Consider the following 21,510-nt stretch of genomic DNA (forward strand, 5'->3'; position numbering starts at 1 on the left):
CTATTCAATATTTCCACCCAGATATTTAACAGACATCTCAGACAGTAAATGACTGAAACTTCATAAGAATCAAATCTCTTCCCCCATACACTTCCTCATCTTGGTAAATGGTAACTCCATCCTCAGTAACTTAGGGAAAAGCATTTATGTTTGGGATTTAATTTGAAGGTAGAAACTGCAATAGAATTTGCTGATAAACTGATCATTTTTGACTCTCCTTTTTCTTTCCAATAACATGTAATAACCCACTCATCAGTAAATCCTTTAGAACATTCTATCTCCTTTAGAAGATTCTATCTTCACAACAAACCTAAAACCTACATGTTTGCCATCACCCATGTCACCACCTCACTATTTCTATTTTACAACAACACCCTCTAACCGTTCTGCTTCTAGCTTTGCCTCTCCATCAGTGATAGAGTCACATCTTAGGGACTGAAACATGATACTTGTGGGGACATACTAAAGAAAGTATCTATAAAAGCCTACATACAAAATGAGGTATGACAGTCAATACTAGAATTAAAGAAGTGGGATCTTTGTGGTTATGAACACAAATGACAAATTCTAAAAAAACTGGCAAATAACCACATTATAAAATCCAGAAAAATAACAGTGACTTTGCTAAATAACGATCATATTCACTGTATACGTTTTTCTACTTTCTGACTTCATAGTTTTTGGTTACTTCTTCATGCAACAAAAATTTCTTATCTTTCACAAAAAGAATAGAAAGATAATTCAGTCTTTCTCCTACCATGGTTGATCAATTTTCCAAAAAATACTCATAGTTGTGATGCATAAAATATGTAACTTCATTTCCTTTATCCTGTAGACTCTGGGAAAACATCAAGGGATATTAGGGAGAAAAGAGTGTAGAAACTGTAGTTTACAAAAAAGAAAAAAAATCATTCTGGCATTACTTTGTTTAAAGATTAAGTTAGGTTTAGACAAAAGGCAGGGGGAAAAGTTAGGGGAACTCACTAATAACATAGGGTCAAAATGACAAAGACTTTCTATTACTATAAATGGGTTACAGGCTTAAGATTCTTTAGCTGATGTGGCTACCAATGAAAAAAACTCCATTTCAAAATTAGTAAAAAGAGAAGTAAGTAATTTAAGTTAGCCTCCAATGATTTCTTTTATGTAAACATGTATCCATCTCAGAAAAGTATTTCTCAGAAAAGCAACTAATATTCTAATAAGAAATTCAGCCTCAACTGAGGCTTTACTCAATTTACTAGTTAAGATGTGATGATCAGATTTGTGACTGAAAAATGTTAAAGTAATACAAATGTTAGTGATTGGGTTTGACCAACTTCTACAAAGTAGGACAGAAATAATTATGGGTCCCTTGGCTACAATGTATAATAAATTGAGAGGAAGAAAATGTTCCATGGCTTACACTTTTTTTAACGTCCCAGAGTACCCAGCACTGCTAGGAGGAAATTACTGCCACTCAGTAAAAGATTTTATTACCTTAATACCCAGTTCATGACCACTCCTTTTCCAAACCCTCCAAAAGGCAGGTAGACTTCAGATTCTAGGAAAATCTTACAAGTAGCAACACAGTGACCTCTGATGATAGGAATCTGTTTCACAGAGCACAGAGAGATTTACTCTTTCTCTTCATTCAGATGTACAGGAGACATAAGGGTACAGCTAGAAGGAACAGTTCAAAGCTTTGGCTGGTGAGAGTAGAAGGCTTGTAACACCTCAGCCCCTTCCTCACTCTGATTCGTAGGGTCAGGCTGGGCTCAGTCCTTCTGGAGTTTTTCCAGCTTGCCAGCATGGAGCCAGCAAGTAAACTCTCCTGTGTGCTACCAGGTTGAGTTAGAGGACACATCCTACTCTGTGTAGAGGAAAGGAGGGGCAGGTGGCTGCTGGCAGATCTGCCTAGGACTGAGAAGGTGAGCTTAATTCTAGGAGAGCATTAACAAGCTACAGGGCTGCTTATCCAGAGACAGATTCTCTCAACAGCTTTCTTTGTAAGAAAATAAAACACATGTACACCCATGGCGGATTCATGTCAATGTGTGGCAAAACCAATACAATATTGTAAAGTTAAAAAATACATAAATAAATAAATTAAAAAAAAAAAAAAGAAAATAAACATCTGAATCTCCATTTGCCCAATTCTTGCTTCCCAGGTGGCGCTAGTGGTAAAGAACCTGCTTGCCACTGCAGAAGACATAAGAGACGTGGGTTCAATCCTGGGTTGGAAAGATCCCTTGGAGGAGGTCATGGCAACTGACTCCAGTATTCTTGCCTGGAGAATCCCATGGACAGAGGAACCTGGCGGGCTACAGTCCATAGAGTTGCAAAGAGTCGGGCAGGACTGAAGCGATTTAGCACACACACACACACACACACACACACACACAGATGCATCTTTCCATTCAGTTGGTTCTAAACTCAGAAGAGAAAATACAGTGTAAATTATAACCCTGGTTTCCATTCCCACTGCCAGAAGAAAAAAAGAAAGAAAACAAAAACCTACAATACCTCTATTTTTTGAAAGAGAAAAAGGGTAATTCACTGCTACTAACCTGAAAGTTCCATGAGAGTAGGACCCATGACACACAGTGTCGGTTCAAGCAGGACCTTAATAGCGACCCCTCACTCAGGGATGAGGAAATGAGACGACCAGCCCACTGACCACACTTAGGTGCTCATACAGGGGGCGACAATGTACGTGATGTCTAGACTCGAAACCGAGTTTCGGAAGTACACTATACTAGTTACCTATTCCCATCATAACACATTACCCAAAACCTGGTGACTTTAAATGGCAGAGATGTATTCTCTCGCAGTTTTGCAGGCCAGAAGTCCAAAATCAAGGTGTCAGCTGTGCTGCGCACCTTTAGAGGCTCAACAGGTAAATCTAGTCCATGACTCTTCCTGCTTCTGGAGGCTGCCCACAACCCTTGGCTACTGGACATAATATTCTAACCCTGCCTCCGTGGTTATCTCCTCTGTATCTCCTCTCCTGTGTCTGTAATTTCGATCTGGCTTTCTCTCATAAAGATACTTGTGATTGCATTTAGGGCCACTGGAATAATCTAGATAATCTCTTTCACTCAAGATCTTTAACCTAATCACATCTGCAAAGATCTTTTTCCCAAATAAGGTAACACTTATGGGCTTTAGGAATTAGGATCTGATATATTTGGGTGGTTATTATTCAGTCTACTACATACACTTTCAGTGTAATTTTTCCTATAAGGACTAGATAAGGAAGGTGTTTCCAAGAGACTATCACTGAAAACCAACAGGTAACCAAATTAGGTTAAAGAAATAAAAGAAACAAATGAGTGAGAAAGCTGAGATTCTTTTTTAATTTATTTTTTATTGAAGGATAATTGCTTTGCAGAATTTTGCTGTTTTCTGTCAAACCTCAATATGAATTAACCATAAGTATACATATACTTATGTATACCCATCTCCCTCCCCATCCCACCCTCTAGGTTGATACAGAGCCCCTGTTTGAGTTTCCTGAGCCATACAGCATCTATTTTATGTATGGTAATGTAAGTTTCCATGTTACTCTTTCCATACATCGCACCCTGTCCTCCCCTCTCCCCATGTCCATAAGTCTATTCTCCATGTCTCTTTCTCCATTGTTGCCCTGTAAATAAATTCTTCAGTACCATTTTTCTAGATTCCGTATACATGCATTAGAATATGATATTTATCTCTCTCTTTCTGACTCACTTCACTCTGTATATCAACAGGTTCTAGGTTCATCCATCTCATTAAAACTGACTCACATGTGTTATGGCTGAGTAATTGTCCATTGTGTATATGTACCACAACTTTATCCATTCATCTGTTGATGGACATCTAGGTTGCTTCCATGTTCTAGCTATTGTAAATAGAGCTGCAATGAACAATGGGATATATGTGTCTCTTTCAATTTTGGTTTCCTCAGGGTATATGCCTAGGAGTGGGATGCCAGGTCATATGGTGGTTTTATTCCTAGTTTTTTAAGAAATCTCCATACCATCTTTCATAGTGGCTGTATCAATTTACATTCCCACCAACAGTGCAAGAGTGTTCCCTTTTCTCCACACCCTCTCTAGCATTTATTCTTTGTAGACCTTTAGATGATGGCCATTCTGACTGGTGTGAGGTGATATCTCATTGTAATTTTGATTTGCATTTCTCTAATAATGAGCGATATTGAGCATCTTTTCATGTGTTTGCTAGGCATCTGTATGTCTTCCTTGGAGAAATATCTGTTTTGGTCTTTTTCCCACATTTTGAGTGGGTTGTTTGTTTCCCTGGTATTGAGTTGTATGAGCTGCTTGTATATTTTGGAAATTAATCCTCTGTCAGTTGTTTCATTTGTTATTATTTTCTCCCATTCTGAGGGTTGTCTTTTCACCTTGCTTATAGTTTCCTTTGCTGTGCAAAAGCTTTTAAGTTTAATCAGGTCCCACTTGTTTACTTTTGTTTTTATTTCCTTACTCTAAGAGGTGGGTCATAGAGGATCTTGCTTAGATTTATGTCATCGAGTGTTCTGCCTATGTTTTCCTCTAAGAGTTTTATAGTTTTTGGTCTTACATTTAGGTCTTTAATCACTTTTGAGTTTGTCTTTGTGTATGGTGTTAGGAAGTGTTCTAATTTCATTCTTTTACTGTTGCTTTTACTTTTACACGTTGCTGTCCAGTTTTCCCAGTACCATTTATTGAAGAGGCTGTCTTTGCCCCATTGTATATTCTTGCCTTCTTTGTCAAAAATAAAGTACCCATAGGTGCATGGGTTTATTTCTGGGCTTTCTATCTAGTTCTATTGGTCTATATTTCTGTCTTTGTGCCAGTGCCATACTGTCTTGATGACTATAGCTTTGTAGTATAATCTGAAGTCAGGAAAATTGATTCCTCCAGCTCCATTCTTCTTTCTCTGTCGGGACCGGCCAACGAGTCAACGTAGGCACAAACGCGGGATTCCTCGGCTGAGAAATAAGTAGATAGAGACGCAGCGGGGTTGAGAGGATCACTGCAGTCAGTGATGACTGTTTATTTTTATGCACAGATTTTATACCCTTCTACCAGGAAATTCTTATACAATACATTCTTTGCACCAAAGTTCACATAAGGAACATAAAGCAATCAATCAAGATCTTAAAACTTTGTTTCTCAGGACTCAGGTCGTAAAAGCCATTTGTCCTGCGTCAGATGCGCTCCAGGGGCTGCAAGATGTTTCCTTAAGGTTAATGAATAATAAGGGGTGGCGGGACAGAGAGCTATGTCTGGAATTAGACCCTTGAGTCAACAAGGCAGCTCCCAAAGCAGATCCTGTTTGTTCTCAGGCTGCCCCCAACATTTCTCAAGACTGCTTTGGCTATTAGGAGTCTTTAGTGTTTCCATATGAATTGTGAAATTTTTTGTTCTAGTTCTGTGAAAAATGCCATTGGTAATTTGATAGGGATTGCATTGAATCTGTATATTGCATTTGGTAGTATGGTCAGTTTCACAATATTGATTCTTCTTTCCCAGGAAAATGGAATATTTCTCCATCTGTTTATGTCATCTTTGATTTCTTTCATTAGTGTCTTATAATTTTCTGTGTACAGCTCTTTTGTCTCCTTAGGTAAGTTTATTCCCAGACATTTAGTTCTTTTTGTTGCACTGGTGAATGGGGTTGATTCCTTAATTTCTCTTTCTGATTTTTCATTGTTAGTATATAGAAATACAAGTAATTTCTGTGTATTGATTTTGTATCCTACAACTTTGATAAATTCACTGGTTGGCTCTAGTAATTTTCTGATACTATCTTTAGGGTTTTCTATGTACAGTATCATGTCATCTGCAAACAGTGAGAGCTTTACTTCTTTTCCAATCTGGATTCCTTTTATTTCTTTTTCTTCTCTGATTGCTGTAGCTAGGACTTCCAGAACTATGTTGAATAATAGTGGAGAAAATGGGTGCCCTTGTCTTATTCCTGATCTTAGGGGAAATGCATTCAGTTTTTCACCATTGAAAATAATATTTGCTGTAGGCTTACCATATATGGCCTTTACTGTGTTGAGGTAGGTACCTTCCATGCCCATTTTTTAAAGAGTTTTAATCATAAATGATTGCTGAATTTTGTCAAAGACTTTTTCTGCATCTATTGACATTACCGTATGGTTTTTATCTTTCAGTTTGTTAATATGGTGTATCACACTGATTGATTTGCCTATATTGAAGAATACTTGCATCCCTGGAATAAACCCAACTTGATCATGGTGTTTGTGCTTTTTGAAGTGTTGTTGGGTTCTGTTTGCCAAAATTTTGTAGAGGATTTCTGCATCTATGTTCATCAGTGATACTGGCCTTTGTTTTCTTTTTTGTGTTGTCTTTGTCTGGTTTTGGTATCAGAGTGATGGTGGCCTCATAAAATGAGTTTGGAAGTGTTCTTTTCTCTGAAATTTTTTGAAAGAGTTGTAGAAGGATAGTCATTAGCTCTTCTCTAAATGTTTGATAGAATTCTCCTGTGGAGCCATCTGTTACAGGGCTTTTGTTTTTTGAGAGATTTTTGATCACAGCTTCAATTTCAGTGCTTGTAATTGGGTTGTTCATAATTTCTATTTCTTCCTGGTTCAGTCTTGGAAGATTGAACTTTTCTAAGAATCTATCCATTTCTTCCAGGTTATCTATTTTATTGCCATATAGTTGTTCATAATAGTCTCTTACAATCCTTTGTATTTCTGCATTGTCTGGGGTAACCTCTCCTTTTTCATTTCTAATTTTGTTGATTTGATTCTTCTCTCTTTTTTTCTTGATGAGTCTGGCTAAAGATTTGTCCATTTTGTTTATCTTCTCAAAGAACCAGCTTTTAGTTTTATTAATCCTTATTATTGTTTCTTTCATTTCTTTTTCATTTCTGCTCAGATCTTCATGATTTCTTTCCTTCTACTAATTTTGGGGGGTTTTCTGTTCTTCCTTTTCATTTGTTTTAGATGTAAAGTTAGTTTGTCTATTTGATGTTTTTCTTGTTTCTTGAGCTAGGATTGTATTGCTATAAACTTCCCCCTTAGAACTGCTTTCGCTGCATCCCATAGGTTTTGAGTTGTTGTGCTTTCATTGTCATTTGTTTCTAGAAATTTTTTGATTTCCCTTTTGATTTCTTCAGTAACCTGTTGGTTATTTAGAAACATGTTGTTTAACCTCCATGTATTTGTGTTTCTTACAGTTTTATTTCTTATAATTGATATCTAGTCTCATAGCATTTTGGTCAGAGAAGATGCCTGATATGCTTTCAATTTTCTTAAATTTACTGAGGTTTGATTTGTGACCCAAGATGTGGTCTATCCTGGAGAATGTTCCATGTGCACTTGAGAAGAAGGTGAATCCTTCTGCATTTGGATGGAATGTCCTGAAGATATCAATGAGATCCATCTCATCTAATGTATCATTTAAGACTTGTGTTTCTTTATTAATTTTGTTTTGATGACCTGTCCATTGTTGTGAGTGGCATGTTAAAGTCTCCTACTATTATTGTGCTACTGTCAATTTCTCCTTTTATGTCTGTTAGTATTTGTCTTATGTATTGAGGCGCTCCTATGTTGGGTACATAGATATCTACAATTGTTATGTCTTCCTCTTGGATGGATCCCTTGATCATTATGTAGTGTCCTTCCTTTCTCTTGTAATATTCTTTATTTTAAGGTCTATTTTGTCTGATATGAGGATTGCTACTCCAGCTTTCTTTTGCTTCCCATTTTCATGGAATATATTTTTCCATCCTCTCACTTTCAGTGTATATGTGTCTTTAGGTCTGAAGTGGGTTTCTTGTAGACAGTATGTATATGGGTCTTGTTTTTGTATCCATTCAGCCAGTCTGTGTCTTTTGGTTGGAGCATTTAATCTGTTTACATTTAAAGTAATTATTGATAGATATGTTCCTATTGCCATTTTCTTAATTGTTTGGGCTTAATTTTGTAGATCTTTTTTCTTCTCTTGTATTTCTTGACTATATAAGTCCCTTTAACACTTGCTGTAAACCTGGTTTGGTAGTACTGAATTCTCTTAATTTTTGCTTGTATGAAAAGCCTTTGATTTCTCCATCAATTTTGAATGAGATCCTTGCTGGGTACAGTAATCTTGGTTATAGATTTTTCCCTTTCAGTGCTTTAAACATATCCTGCCTTTCCCCTCTGGCCTGCAGAGTTGCAGCTGAAAGATCAGCTGTTAAACGTATGGGGTTTCCCTTGTATGTTACTTGCTGCTTTTCTCTTGCTGCTTTTAATATTCTTTCTTTGTGTTTAGTCTTTGTTAGTTTGATTAGTATGTGTCTTGGCATGTTTCCCCTTGGGTTTATCCTGTAGGGACTCTTTGAGCCTCTTGGACTTGACTGACTATTTCCTTTTCCATGTTGGGGAAATTTTCAGCTATAATCTCTTCAAAAATTTTCTCATACCCTTGCTTTATCTCTTCCTTTTCTGGGACCCCTATAATTTGAATGTTGGTGCATTTGATATTGTCCCAGAGTCTCTTGAGACTGTCCTCAGTTTTCTTCATTCTTTTTACTTTATTCTGCTGTTCAGAAGTTATTTCCACCATTTTATCTTCCAGCTCAATGATTCATTTTTCTGCTTCAGGTATTCTGCTATTGATTCCTTCTAGAGTAATTTTAATTTCAGTGATTGTGTTGCTTGTCTCTGTATGTTTATTCTTTAATTCTTCCAGGTCTTTGTTAAATGATTCTTGCATTTTCTCCATTTTGTTTTCAAGGTTTTTGATCATCTTTACTATCATTATTCTGAATTCTTTTTCAGGTAGTTTGCCTAATTCCTCTTCATTTATTTGGACTTCTGTGTTTCTAGTTTGTTTCTTCATTTGTGTAGCATCTCCCTGCCTTTTCATTATTTTGATTTAACTTATTGTGTTTGTGATCTCTTTTTCCCAGGCTTTAAGGAAAGTTGAATTCTTTCCTTGAAGAAGGTTGAATTCTTTCTTCCTTTTGGTTTCTGCCCTCCTAATGTTGGTCCAGTGGTTTGTGTGAGCTTTGTATAGGGTGAGATTTGTGCTGAGTTTTTGTTTGTTTGTTTGTTTTTCTCTGATGGGCAAGGCTGAGTGAGGTGTAATCCTGTCTGCTGATGACTGGTTTGTATTTTTGTTTTATTTGTTGTTTAGATGAGGCGTCCTGCACAGGTGCTACTAGTGGTTGAGTAACATTGGGTCTTGTATTCAAGTGGTTTCCTTTGTGTGAATTCTCACTATTTGATACTCCCTAGGGTTAGTTCTCTAGAAGTCTAGGGTCTTGGAGTCAGTGCTCTGACTCCAAAGGCTCAGGGCTTGATCTCTGGTCAGAAGTGAAGATTCCATAAGTGGTTTGTTATGACATTAAGTGAGATTAAAACAAATATCTAAAAATGAGAAACCAAAGATGAGCCCCAGACAAATGGCAGCTACAAAATCAGGCAAATAATAATTAAAATAATGGAATATATACATATACATATACACCCGTGAGCAAAGTCAAAACAGTCCAACAAAAATACAGTAGATTGACCTGGTGAACAAAGGAAATCAAAAATTATATTTACCAGTTAAGAACAAAACTAACTAAAGCACAAACTAGAAAACAGAACTAAAGCAAGATGCCAAGTGGGGAACAAGGCCATGGAAACAAAACTAACAAATATGTTGAGAGGAAAGGAAAGAAAGAAAAGAAAGAATAGATATGTAACATTAAATAGAGGTAGATGAAGAAGATTTATATACATTAAAGATTAACTACAAGGGGAAAAGAACAGTAGGAAAGGCAAGCAAAGGAATAAATGTAGAAAAATATAATAGGTTTAAAAAATTAAAATTAAAATTATAAAAAAGACAAAAAAATGGCAGAAGAAAGAAAAAAGAAAAAAAAAAAGGGAAAACTCCACAGAACTGTAAAAGCCCAACTTAGAAGCAGAGGTTTAAACAACAATAAAAAGTGTGACTGAATATACACATATACATATACATATAAGAAAAATCTAACCTCTAACAGTCCAACAAAAATAAAGTACAATAGATTGACCCAGAAAACAAAGGAAACCTAAAATTATATCTACCAGAACAAAAGGAAGAAAAGTAGAAAAATAATATTAGGTTTAAAAACTTAAAAAAGAGAAAAGAACAAAAAAAGGAAAACTCCACCGAACAAAAGCAAAAGTCCAACGTAGAGGCAGAGGTTTATAACAACAATAAGAAATATGACTGAGAAAAAAAAATCTCAAAAGCTTAATTGGATTTCTTAGTGCCAATAAAATTGACAGCTACAATAGAGGGGGGAAAAGGAAATCAAAAAAAGGAAAAAAATCCAAAAGAATCTACAGAACAAGTCAAAAAATAAGAATAATAAATGTTTCTCTTGAGTCACTGCTGTGAGTCCTTTCCCTGCCTGGGAGTCACAGTCCACCTCACCTCCCTAGGATGCGCTCCAACACTGTGCTGATCTCTGGACCTGCTGTGGGGGCAGCTCAGATTCTAATCTGGTCCTACTCCTGTGTGTTCTTGCCTCCCATGTCCACAGCTAATAGAACTAGTGCGTTTTCTTTTGTGGGAGCTCTTGATGGCTTTCCATAGACACAGAGTCTGCCTAGTTATCATGTGGATTTAATCTGCAGTTTAATTGCACAGCTGGTGGGAAGGTTTTGGGTCTTCTTCCTTAGCCACACTGCCCCTGGGTTTCAATTGTGGTTTTATTTCCACCTCTACCTGTGGGTTGTCCACTGGGGTTTGCTCCTGAGGCTGCTCTGGAGGACCTGAGTTTGCCCCTGTGAGGGACAGGTGTGGAGGTGGTGCAGCTGCTTGGGTCGCAGGGATTCTGGCAGCACCAGGTACTCAGGGGGGTTGGCGGCTAGGGCAGCAGGAAATACAGTGCTCTAGAAGGGGATGGCAACCAGTATTGGCCAGTACACTCCTGTATAGTTGCCTGGAGAACACCCCTCCCTGACAGAGAAGCCTGTCAGGCCACAGTCTACAGGTTCACAAAGAGTCAGACACGACCAAAGCAACACCGTGCACATAGACGCAAGACTTTTTTTTTGCCTGTGGCAGCTCTGCCCCAGTGAGAGTTGAGAGTGAAGGTGGTGCAGCTGCTTGGCCTTTGGGGACCCTGGCAGTGCCAAGTGTACAGGGACACGGACTGCCTCCGCCATAGGATTTACGGCCCTATCAGAGTCTTTTTTCGAGCCTCTTGTACCTGGTGATCAGAGGGCCTTTTTAGCCAGTCTTTCTCTGTAGCTCCGCCTGTCAGGCACTTAGAGGCTCCCTTGCCTGGGGTCCTTCTCTGTTGTTCTGCACGTCAGGCACATAGAGGACCCCCCTGCCTGGGGTCCTACTCTGTAGACGGGCACGTCAGGCACTGAAAGGGGCACCCTGGGTGCGGTCCTACTCTGTAGTTCAGTGCTCAGGCGTTTGATGGGCCAGCCTCTAGTGTTCAGTTGCCGATGCTGGTGTGTGGGGAGAGAGAGGCTATGGTGATGGCTCCACCCCCTACGCCTGACTCAGCAGTATGGCCTTGCTTGCATGGCTGCCTGGCTTTCCTCCACCAGCATTTCCCACCACGATCTCCTCCCTCACAGTCCCTCGATCCGTCTCTTCACAGTCAACAGCAGCCCTCGCCCTGGGATTGCTCCACAATGCCTAAACTCCAGCTCCCAGCCACTGCGCCTTCCAGGGGACCCTCGTCTCTGTCCTGGGTATGTATGGCTGCAGCAAGGACTGTCTGATTCTCATTCCATTTAGGCTGCCACAGATCAGCTGTTTCACTCTCAGCCTTAAATGTTTCTCCTCTGGCTCAGACAATTGCCCTGATACGGGGATCAGAGCCCTCCTTCAGTTCCTCTGCCTGCCAAGGTCAGGTCCAGTCCTATTAACACTCCAGTTTTTCCCCCTAGTTCCTTCGTCCTACCGAGTTTTGTGTGGTTCTATATATTCTTTTCCACTGGTCAGGTCCTTCTGTCTGCTCTCAGCTGGTATTCTGCATGCCCTTCTGTGTCTGAAGGTGTATTCCTGATGTATCCGTGGAGAGAGATGTACTCAACATCTACCTACTCTTTCGCCATCTTTACTTTTTGAAAGCAGAGATTTTAATCTAGGTCATTGAACTCCTGTGTCCCATGGAGTCGCTAAACTATGCTGCTTTGTCAAAAGGGAAGAAATCACAAATTTATACAAACTGAAAAATCCAGGTAACATTTGTTTTCAGCAAAGCTTGGATAAGAGGCTCAAACAATGTCATCAGGATGTGATTTCTCTGCATCATTCAGCTCATTCTTCCATATTGACTTTATTCTAGAATTACTTGCTGTGTTCTCAGGTACCTCAAGCTCTTATCATTCATGCTGATTTAAATCCAATCACTCCACCTCTCCCTGTGGCCAGGAGAATCAGTCCTTCTCATTGGCTGTGCCCGAATCACAAGCCAGCTCTGGAGTCAGAGGATGGAGGGACAGCCTTCCCCACTCTGCACAAACTCGTAATGGGAGGGGCATTTCTCCAAAGTCAAATCAGAGTTCTGCTACCAGAGGTCAGTTTAAAGGATGTCAAGAGGCCCAAAACGATGAATGTCTACTGAAGGAGGATTTCACTACAAAGAGGAAACCATTTCTAGGACGCCATGAACTACTTTCATCGTACTGCCTCAGAGAAGCTGGTGTTATTTACTTGTACACAAAACTTTATGTACAATGACCTAGGGAGGACTCCCGGTGTGCTAAATTGCTTCAATTGTGTCCAACTCTTTGCAGCCCATGTACCGTAGCCCACCAGGCTCCTCTGTCCATGAGCTTCTCCAGGCAAGAATACTAGAGTGGGTTGCCATTTCCTTCTCCAGGGGATCTTCCTGACCCAGGGATTGTCTCTTACATCTCCTGTATTGGCAGGTGGGTTCTTTACCACTAGTGCAACCTGGGAAGCTTAGCCTACTGGAAAATAGGTCACTAGCCTCTGAACTCTTCTCTGCCTATGTTCCTTGTCAAATGCAAAACATAGAACAAGTGTACTTAATCAGAAAATTTCTGAAAGTCACTACTCTAGCCTAAGATTTCTGTTCTCCCTAAGCTGTCCTCTGGACTAGTAAGAAAATTAGTAGGAGGCAGATGTTTAGAAGAATGCATTTCTACTGTCTCTAAATCCTTTATAATGTTTTAATAATTCTCATATTAAGATGTTATTAATTTATTAAATGTTATGAACTCTGTGGCTATTTCAATCTGGTAAACCATGTTACTCCAGTGGCATGGAGTCTTCTGTCTTACTTTAAGTCTCCATCCTGCACCTTTCCATTTCAGAGCTCACCAGGTCAGTCCAAAAAGAGAAAAAGCATAAGTTAGAATGGATTGTGATCAAGACATTGGTTGCCCAATTATATAATTATCTTCATTTGCTAATTTTAAGACTTCTGTTGAAGTTCTTTCTTCAATAGCATAGACAAGCAAAAGAAAATTCCTGACAAGAAATGGAAGAAGCATAGATATCTAAGGCAGGAAGAAACTAAGAGAAGCAAAGAAGTACTTACAAAATGCTCTGTATGATGCTCTCTAAACATATTATCTGAATTTATTCCCTCATTTAGAAATTACTGAGCTTGTTCTTATACAGAGAGGAAGACTATTATATTTCAAGTTTCAAATCTTCCAAAATCAAATTATTTTGTAATACCAAATTCAATTTAATTTTCCACTTCATTAAAAAACATCTCTAGTTTCCACGTTTCTTATAAATTGTTATGGAACCTGATCTTCAGTTTCTCCAAATAATTTTGTGGGAACGAGTAAAAAAACCAGTTTTAATGTATTTGTTAATATCCTATGTATACTTAAAATCATCAACATACAAAATAAAAGATTTTATAAACACTGTTGATCAAAATACTGTTTGGTAAGTTGTCACCACTATGGACAAACAAAATAAATGACACTAAGTCACTTTCCCTTATGGTTTCTTCCAGTGCTTTCTAGCCATAGTTATTTTAAAGCACTATTAAAATTTACTATGCCTTCATTTTATATATAAAGGAATAGATTTGTGATCTGAAGACCAAAGAACAAACACACACACACATCTATTCCTTTCCAAGTTGGCTAAGGAACAACCCAGTATTCCCTAAATATACTTGCTTGACATGAATATCATGAAATCTTACTGAGATTAACTAAAATCTGTTTTCAAGTTTAAATGACTCAAATTAGACGTCAGTATTTTTTGTTCCCAAGGGAGTGTGTAAGCAGATGAATATAATGTAATATATGGTAACTATATTTATATTACAAAAACTGACTTTTACATGTGACTTTTAATTATCAAGACCCATAAGTTGCTGGCAGTATGACAACAGAAAGTGGTTAAGCAGTACTATAGAGTATCTATGTGCTCAGAAAGAAGATCATTTCATATTTTTTATTTTGCTCTATCAAGAAAAATACAAGCATGCAGTACATGGAAGCACAGGGAACATATTTACTAAAGATATGTGATATTATAATTGCTGCAGTGTATTTTTAAAGTTGATATCCTTGGATCAAATTCAAAGAATGTGTGGCCTGTCCTCACATAAGATGTTCAGCTTATTGAAGGTAACACAACTGAATTTCTCAGTGTGGCATGAGTGAAAGGCACATAGACGCCACACACAGGATGACTCACTTTTCTTTCTAATCTCACAAACTTTAATCAAGTTCTAGAATTAATGTGACTGATATCTTCAATCATGCATCCATTCACACCGAAGTGAATATTGGGAATGTGTTTAAAAAATAGATCCAAGTTACAGACTTAATATACATTTTTGAGATAAGAACCTGGAGAAATAGATTGCAATTTTAATTCAAATATAAACTCTGAGATCAGCACTTCACAGCTGTATGGTGGGACACATGCAGACTTTCCTAGGAAAATGTCTCTGATTTCACCGTAGCCTGTAATAGAATATCAGGAGGACCAGTGTCCTCCTTCGCTTCTTTCTCACACTCTCCATCCCCCCAAAACCTTGACCTCGTGATGACAACCAGCCAACCCTAAAAGAAATCAACCCTGAATATTCATTGGAAGGACTGATGCTAAAGCTGAACACTTTGGCCACCTGATACGAAGAGCTGACTCAGTGGAAAAAATGCTGATGCTGGGAAAGATTGAGGGCAGGAGGAGAAGGGGGGCAGCAGAGGATGAGATGGTTGGATGGCATCACCGACTCAACTCCGGCAGATAGTGAAGGACAGGGAAGCCTGGCGTGCTGCTGTTCATGGGGTCGCAAAGAACTGGACACGACTGAACAACTGAAAAATAACTAAAAGGACAATCCCCCAAAAGAGACAGACCATCATAAGGAAGGATTACCCACCTTCTATAAGAGATCCTGAGAACTAGTCTTCCTTTGCTCCTCCTGTCTAAGCCTTCCTCCTCCCTGACTGAGCCATGAGTAACATATTTCACACTCTCCTGATCTCCCTCCTAGCTGTTCATTTCCACTTCTTTGCTGGATACTCCTCTTACTGCTCTCTAAATACTGGAAACTGCCAGGACTTAGTCCTTGGATGTTTTTTTTCTCTACCAACATTTACTTCTTAGATGATGTCTCTAAGTTTATGATTATAAATAAAATCTATACCTCTATTGTCCAATGCAGGAGGCACTCATCATCTGTAGCTATTGAATATCTAAAATGTGATTAATCCAATTTCTATAACATACACTGGATTAGGGAGACTTGGGGTAACAAAAAAAAGTAAAATATCTCCTTAATAATTTTTATGTTAACTATTAAATGATCATATGTTGATATATTAGGTTAAATAAATCTATTATTAAAATTAGTTTTACCTGCTTCTTTTTTACTTTTTAATGTGGCCACTAGGAAATTTTCAATTACAACTTTTGTAGCTCTTATTACATTTCTATTGGACATATATCCCCACGTTAATTACTCCAATCTTTCTTATGCACCCACAATTACATAACAGACCACCTATTAGACAGTAGTCTAGAGTACAGTAGTCTAGTCTATTGGACATTTTCATTTATATATGTGCATACTAAGAACCTCAACATAATGTGCCTAAATCTCAACTCAGGGTTTCTGCCTATCCTAAAACTACATCTCTCTCTCCCCATCTCAGAAAATGGCGATTCTTATCTTTCAGTTCATCAGGCCTAAAGCCTAAGAATCACCCTTTCTTTATTTTTCTTTCCCTCACACTCCACCTCTAATCTTTGGGCAAGTACTGACAACTTGCCACCAAAATATTTTTAAGAGATTGTTTTAAGGACATGAGTTCAGGGATCAGGAGTGAAAAGTGAGGGTGAGGGGGAGAAAAAATAGGGAGAACTAATATAAAAATCCTTTTTTGAGTTGACAACCACGACAAGTATCTGGGTGCTTAATTATTTGGGACCTTCTGAGAAGCTTTACAGAACGTAACTGAGACCCTTCTGCCCTGGCAAAGAAAGGAGGAAGTATTTATCCACCGGCCCTCCCCCTCCCTTCCCAGCTCCTCCTGTGTGACAGGTGAGCCCATTCTTGCAGGTGTCTCAAGCCAGGGAGGAGCTGGGGAAGCCTGGGGCAGGAACCTCACCACAGCAGGGGCGGACACAGGAAGTGAGCCCAGAGGAGCTCAAACTGTAGGAACAGGGTTTGCCAGAAATGCTCCAGAGGGCAAACTGTGTGTATCTGGTCCCGACTCCCATGATCAGTGGTGTCAGCAGCTTGAAACTGGCTACGTGAGAGTACCTACACACAGAAATCGGCAAAAGTTGCACGTCGAGCTTCCTCCCTCCTCCCCCACACCAGTTGCTGAGCATTTCCTAGTACATCACTGACAAGGTTCTGCTTTTCTGACAGCTACAGCTGACCTCTCTTCAGCTCCTCATCGGAACTGCAGCCACACCTATTCTTTCTGCACTTTTTTGAAAGCACTTCTGTGCTTCCCTCACTTGGGCCATTGCATATAGGCCCAGAACTCCAAGCAGGAATTACTCCTTGTCTGAGAAATTCTTTCCCATTTCTCATACCTTAGTTCAAATGACATTTCCTCCAGGATGCCTTTGTTGATCCCCAGACCTGGTCCAATTCACGTGTTGTATACTCTCAATCCAAATACAGGTGACAATTTAATTAATATCTGTTTTTCTAGACTACAAGTTCTGTGAGGGAAAAAGTCATGATCATTTTTTCTCACTCACCAACCTTTGTATATTTACTCCATGTCTGAATAAAAGCTTTTTGATCAACAGATACTAAAAGCACTTTGATCACTCTCCCATGAATGAAACTGCAATTGTTTTAAGAATGTTGAAAAAGAGTCCTTATGCTTGAAAATGTAGGGTGTCGTGTTGAGAGCCAAACACAAGAGAGACATTTTTTATGGATGTGCGGCACTTCCAGCTATAATCCATTGAGCCAAATCTCAATCAGATAGCTCCTCCTAACTACAAGGAACATGAGGAGTGAATTTAAGCCAAGTACTCAGGAAGAAACGGATATAGTAGGCATCTAGCCAGTCTCCGCATAGTCTGCCCTTTTGCACATCCAATACCCATTCATTTTTATACCCTGACAGGATACAAAGGAGACAACCCAAAGTTCCACCAAAGCACTGCATCCAGCTCAGAGCCCAGGATCTCTGGCTGTTTGTAATCCTCTCCATCAGGCCCAGATGTGGCTCCTTGTGGTCTAGTAACAATGTGTACCAAATTCATAAATGATTTCCACCTTTCCCCAGAAGCACAAAACATCCAGCAGTGGAGCAATCATTAGGCCAAAGAAAGTGATAGAATCCTGCTGGGGAGGCGCTGAGAAGGCCCCTGAGTAGACAAGGATTCTGTTCTGAGAGGCACTCCCTTGTTCATTTCTTTAGTGCCCCCTGGATCCACTCTGAGAAGTTTTCCTTGCACCTGGGCCACGTATTGCTGTTATTCTCCTTGGAGACTGTATAGCTTTTGTGATCCACTTCCAGATAAAGCCAGGTTATTTTACTCATGAATATTCAATTAAATCAAGGTTAATGGTTTCTTCAGCAATGAAATTCTCTAAAATATTTGGTAGATATGTTAACCTATTTTCTTCCAATTCTGCACACCAATAACCACATTCAAAGCTCCTTTTTTAGACACAGTTTTAAAATCTCCCTTGTATCTTTGCTTCTCTACCTCCTGCTTTAGTCTCCCAACTTAACAGTTAGTGCCTTTGGGTTACCTGCAACAATGGCCTGGTTGGTAAAAACATATCATTAATCTGATTTTAGCTACAATGATAAGTCTTAGTAGGTATTTTCTCAAAACCAAGGACCCAAATACACGGTATCTCTCTATGCTCTCTCATTTCTGCTTGCAAACCAGCCAATAGTCTTCTTAGTTCATCTCTTTTTTATAATAAAAACTTCCCAAAGGCAACCAAAGCCACCAACATATTTTAGTAATGCTGTTTCCTCCCAACTTCTTCACCTAGAGCTACAGAGCTCAGTATGTACACAGTTTAGATTTCAACTTATTACTGGTGGCAGTTTCACCATTACGTAAGAATGCATCTCCAACTCTTTAATTCAATCTGTTTCCATGGTGCCACTTAGTACCACTAAGCCCATGAATCCCACAGTCCTTCTCTGTGTCTGATGTTCCACCTTACTGTTGACCAAATCTAGATAACTCTGCTTCTCAAATATGTCTAAAATCTCTCCTCTCACTCTTCTATCCCCAGTGCCACTAACATAATACAAGTCATCCTTGCTTACGGGAATTCCTGTCTCCTCATTGGTCTCTGTGCCTTCAAAATTCATCCCACCACACCTCTACTGCCACGATCTATTCTCAAATGCAAATGTGATCACTGCAACTGTTCTGCAAAACATCTGGATTACTTTTAGGTTAACTTTCAATGTTCTGCTGGTCTCATCTCTAATTCCCCAAGCCTCATATCAGTTATTTAAAATTATTTTATTTCCCTTAAGTACACTATCATCACTTTCTCAGATACTCATTATGATGTAGATACTTGACTCTCATAGTACCTTTCTTCCTTCTTGAGTTAACACTTATTCATCCTTCAAAATTTATCAGACTTTAAATCTCCTGGGAATCCACCCCTATTACTAAATCTGAATCGGGTATCTTTCCAATTGACTTCAAAACAGTAGAGCTTGTTTTTATTACAGTCGGTGACATTATACTATAATCACATATCTATCTTCCTTCATCCAACTGCACACAAATTACATATATGAATTTGAAATTCTTGAGGGCAAGTAACATCTTTTCTCGCTATATCTCTCCCACAGTAAATAAATGTTGGTTGAACAATGCATGAACCCCACAATGGTTCATGTATAGCTGTGATCGCCAACATCAATCTTCAGTCTTAATCTGGTACTAAGTATCTCCATTTGCAACTTCGCACTGTTTATCTCCCAATGCATGTCTACTGAACAGGTCTACAACTGAATTGGTTATCTTGCCCATTCCTGTCTCCACCTGCCCTAAATCTGCTTCTCCCTCTGAATTCCCTTAATGATACCTGTTGAGTTTTCCCGTCTAGAAACCTAAGTATCTTTCTTCGGGAATTCTTTGGTTAAACAAATTGGTGATAGGCAGGTTAAAAACATTAAACAGATTTATTTCCTGTAGTATTTCTTAGAGCTTTCAATATATTAATCTTCAATATGAATCTCCAAGAAGTAAATGCATTTTTCAAACTTATCTAACCAAAGAACCCTCGTGCCAAGGTGAATCACTCGTGACTAGTGCTCTGAATACTGCACTGAGAAACACTGCAATCAGTCCCTCCCGGACACTTTCTGCTTCACTCCTGCTCTACGCTAGGCCCTGCCATCTCTCACATGGACCATTGCTTTCCTGGGCAGCCTCCTCTCGTCTCTCTCTGCCACCATTCTCTCCACAAGCTCTACTGCCAGCTTTATTTTTCTTGACAGAAAGAAGTAGTCATACCTTACTCCTTCCCCATCTCCCAGCTTTAATATCATCATTGCTCTCAAATACACATGGGTCAATTCCTGGGTCTGCTATTGTAATCGCATCAAAATCTAGTCTCACCCATCTCCGCAACTTCATTTCTTACCAAATCTCTCCTTCCCCAAGACACATCACTTTCTTTTGTCCTTCAGAGCTTTAACAGTGTTCTTCCACTGTTCCAAATGGCCTCTCCTGTTCCCACCTACCTTTAATGAACTTCTCCTTAAAACCTATTTCTAATGAAATCTCGTCTGAGAAATTGTCCTCTGGCATCTGGTTGGGTACTCCTCAGTGTCTCCATACTCACGTGCACCAACTGTATGACAGCAGTTGTCAGAAGGCATATAAGAAATTACCCAAGTATTTGTCCCTGCCACTACTCCCTGAGCCTTTTAAGCTTTGTGTTTCCAACTCCTAACACACTTCCTGGCACAGGGCAGGCACTCTTTGAGTGAAAAAAATTCCAATGAATCAATAACATAGTAAGCAATAACAAAAGAGGGAAATGTAGATGAAGTTATGACAGTTTATAACTAGAAATGTATTTTGAGAGGTCATTTATTCTGGCCGGGAAAACACATCAGTCTCACAAAACAGTATTACGCCGCTTAAATAGATCTCCAGTTTCCGCTTCACCGAATTTCTGATAAAGAAGAAACTTTTACCGCAATAGGTCTTACAGGAAACTCCACACCTGCCCCAAATCCTTTACGGCCTTGGGGTAACATCCTCAGGAAGAGCTCACCTACCCTCACTACCCCGCTCAACAACAGACCCCAGAGCCTTGGGCCTCTGCCTGCTCTAGGCTCTGTGTCTACCGGAAGAAGTGGCCAACCCATTCTGTTCCTCTGCATGCCTCTTTCCATGAGGATGCCTTCTTTTTACCTTCTGGTGGCTCCCAGAGGTTAGCAGCTCTTTCACTCATGCCTCCCTACCTTTCACTGCTAGCCTTTAAAATGTGGGGTTTTGTTTAAATGTAGAAATTTCATTACAAGCACACCATGAGCAAATAATTCTGCCTGATGGCTTGCTGAACTTCTTTGCTCCACCAAAAAACTTACCTTTCACAATTAGATCTATAGGCTCCTTGTGCTTCTTTTTTATATTAAAAATGTGTGGCTCTTTGAAAGCAGTCCATTGTGGAAGCTCCGCAGAAGGTCCACTTCTGGAATGGTCCTTGGGAAAACAAATCCTTTTGTATGCTGCCTGAAGTTCTTGGACCGCATCAAGTGTTTCCTTTTTTTTAATCTCCAAAGGTATGAATTTGCTAGATTTTGGTTTCTGATGTTTATTTCTGAAGACATTTATAAAAGTACCTGGAACTTTATTCTATAAACAAAAATAAATTTAATTAAATTTAACTGTATAAAACTAGGTAACAAATTTGGTAATAAATTAATAAAATTATATCCATTAAATATATTTTACAAAGTACTTTCCTGTATAAGACATTTACTTAAAGCACATGACAATAGTCAGATAAAGTAGATGTTATCTTTCATAGTTTTCTAAAAGCCCTTAACAAGCATAAGTGTTATATTCAACTTAAAATATATATATATATAAAAATTTT

General features: G+C 39.0%; 1 protein-coding gene across 32 annotated transcripts in view; it reads right to left on the reverse strand.

Annotated features, from left to right (window-relative positions):
* IQCM (IQ motif containing M) overlaps positions 1-21,510 on the reverse strand; it is a 589,121-nt gene that overhangs the window by 450,973 nt on the left and 116,638 nt on the right. For 31 of the 32 annotated variants that reach the window (XR_014069346.1, XR_014069348.1, XR_014069351.1 and 28 more), the window contains one exon: positions 20,999-21,266. Coding sequence is in view for 18 of the 32 variants with exons in the window: in XM_081544028.1 (XP_081400154.1) it covers positions 20,999-21,266 (268 nt within the window). In the remaining 14 variants the exon portion in view is untranslated. Of the gene's footprint in view, positions 1-16,985; positions 17,089-20,998; positions 21,267-21,510 lie in introns of those variants that run through there. The other variant, XM_081544041.1, reaches the window with a different exon arrangement.

Source organism: Giraffa tippelskirchi, chromosome 11, assembly GCF_054371585.1.
Source record: "Giraffa tippelskirchi isolate mGirTip1 chromosome 11, T2T-mGirTip1v1.2.pri, whole genome shotgun sequence".
Taxonomy (NCBI): Eukaryota; Metazoa; Chordata; class Mammalia; order Artiodactyla; family Giraffidae; genus Giraffa; species Giraffa tippelskirchi.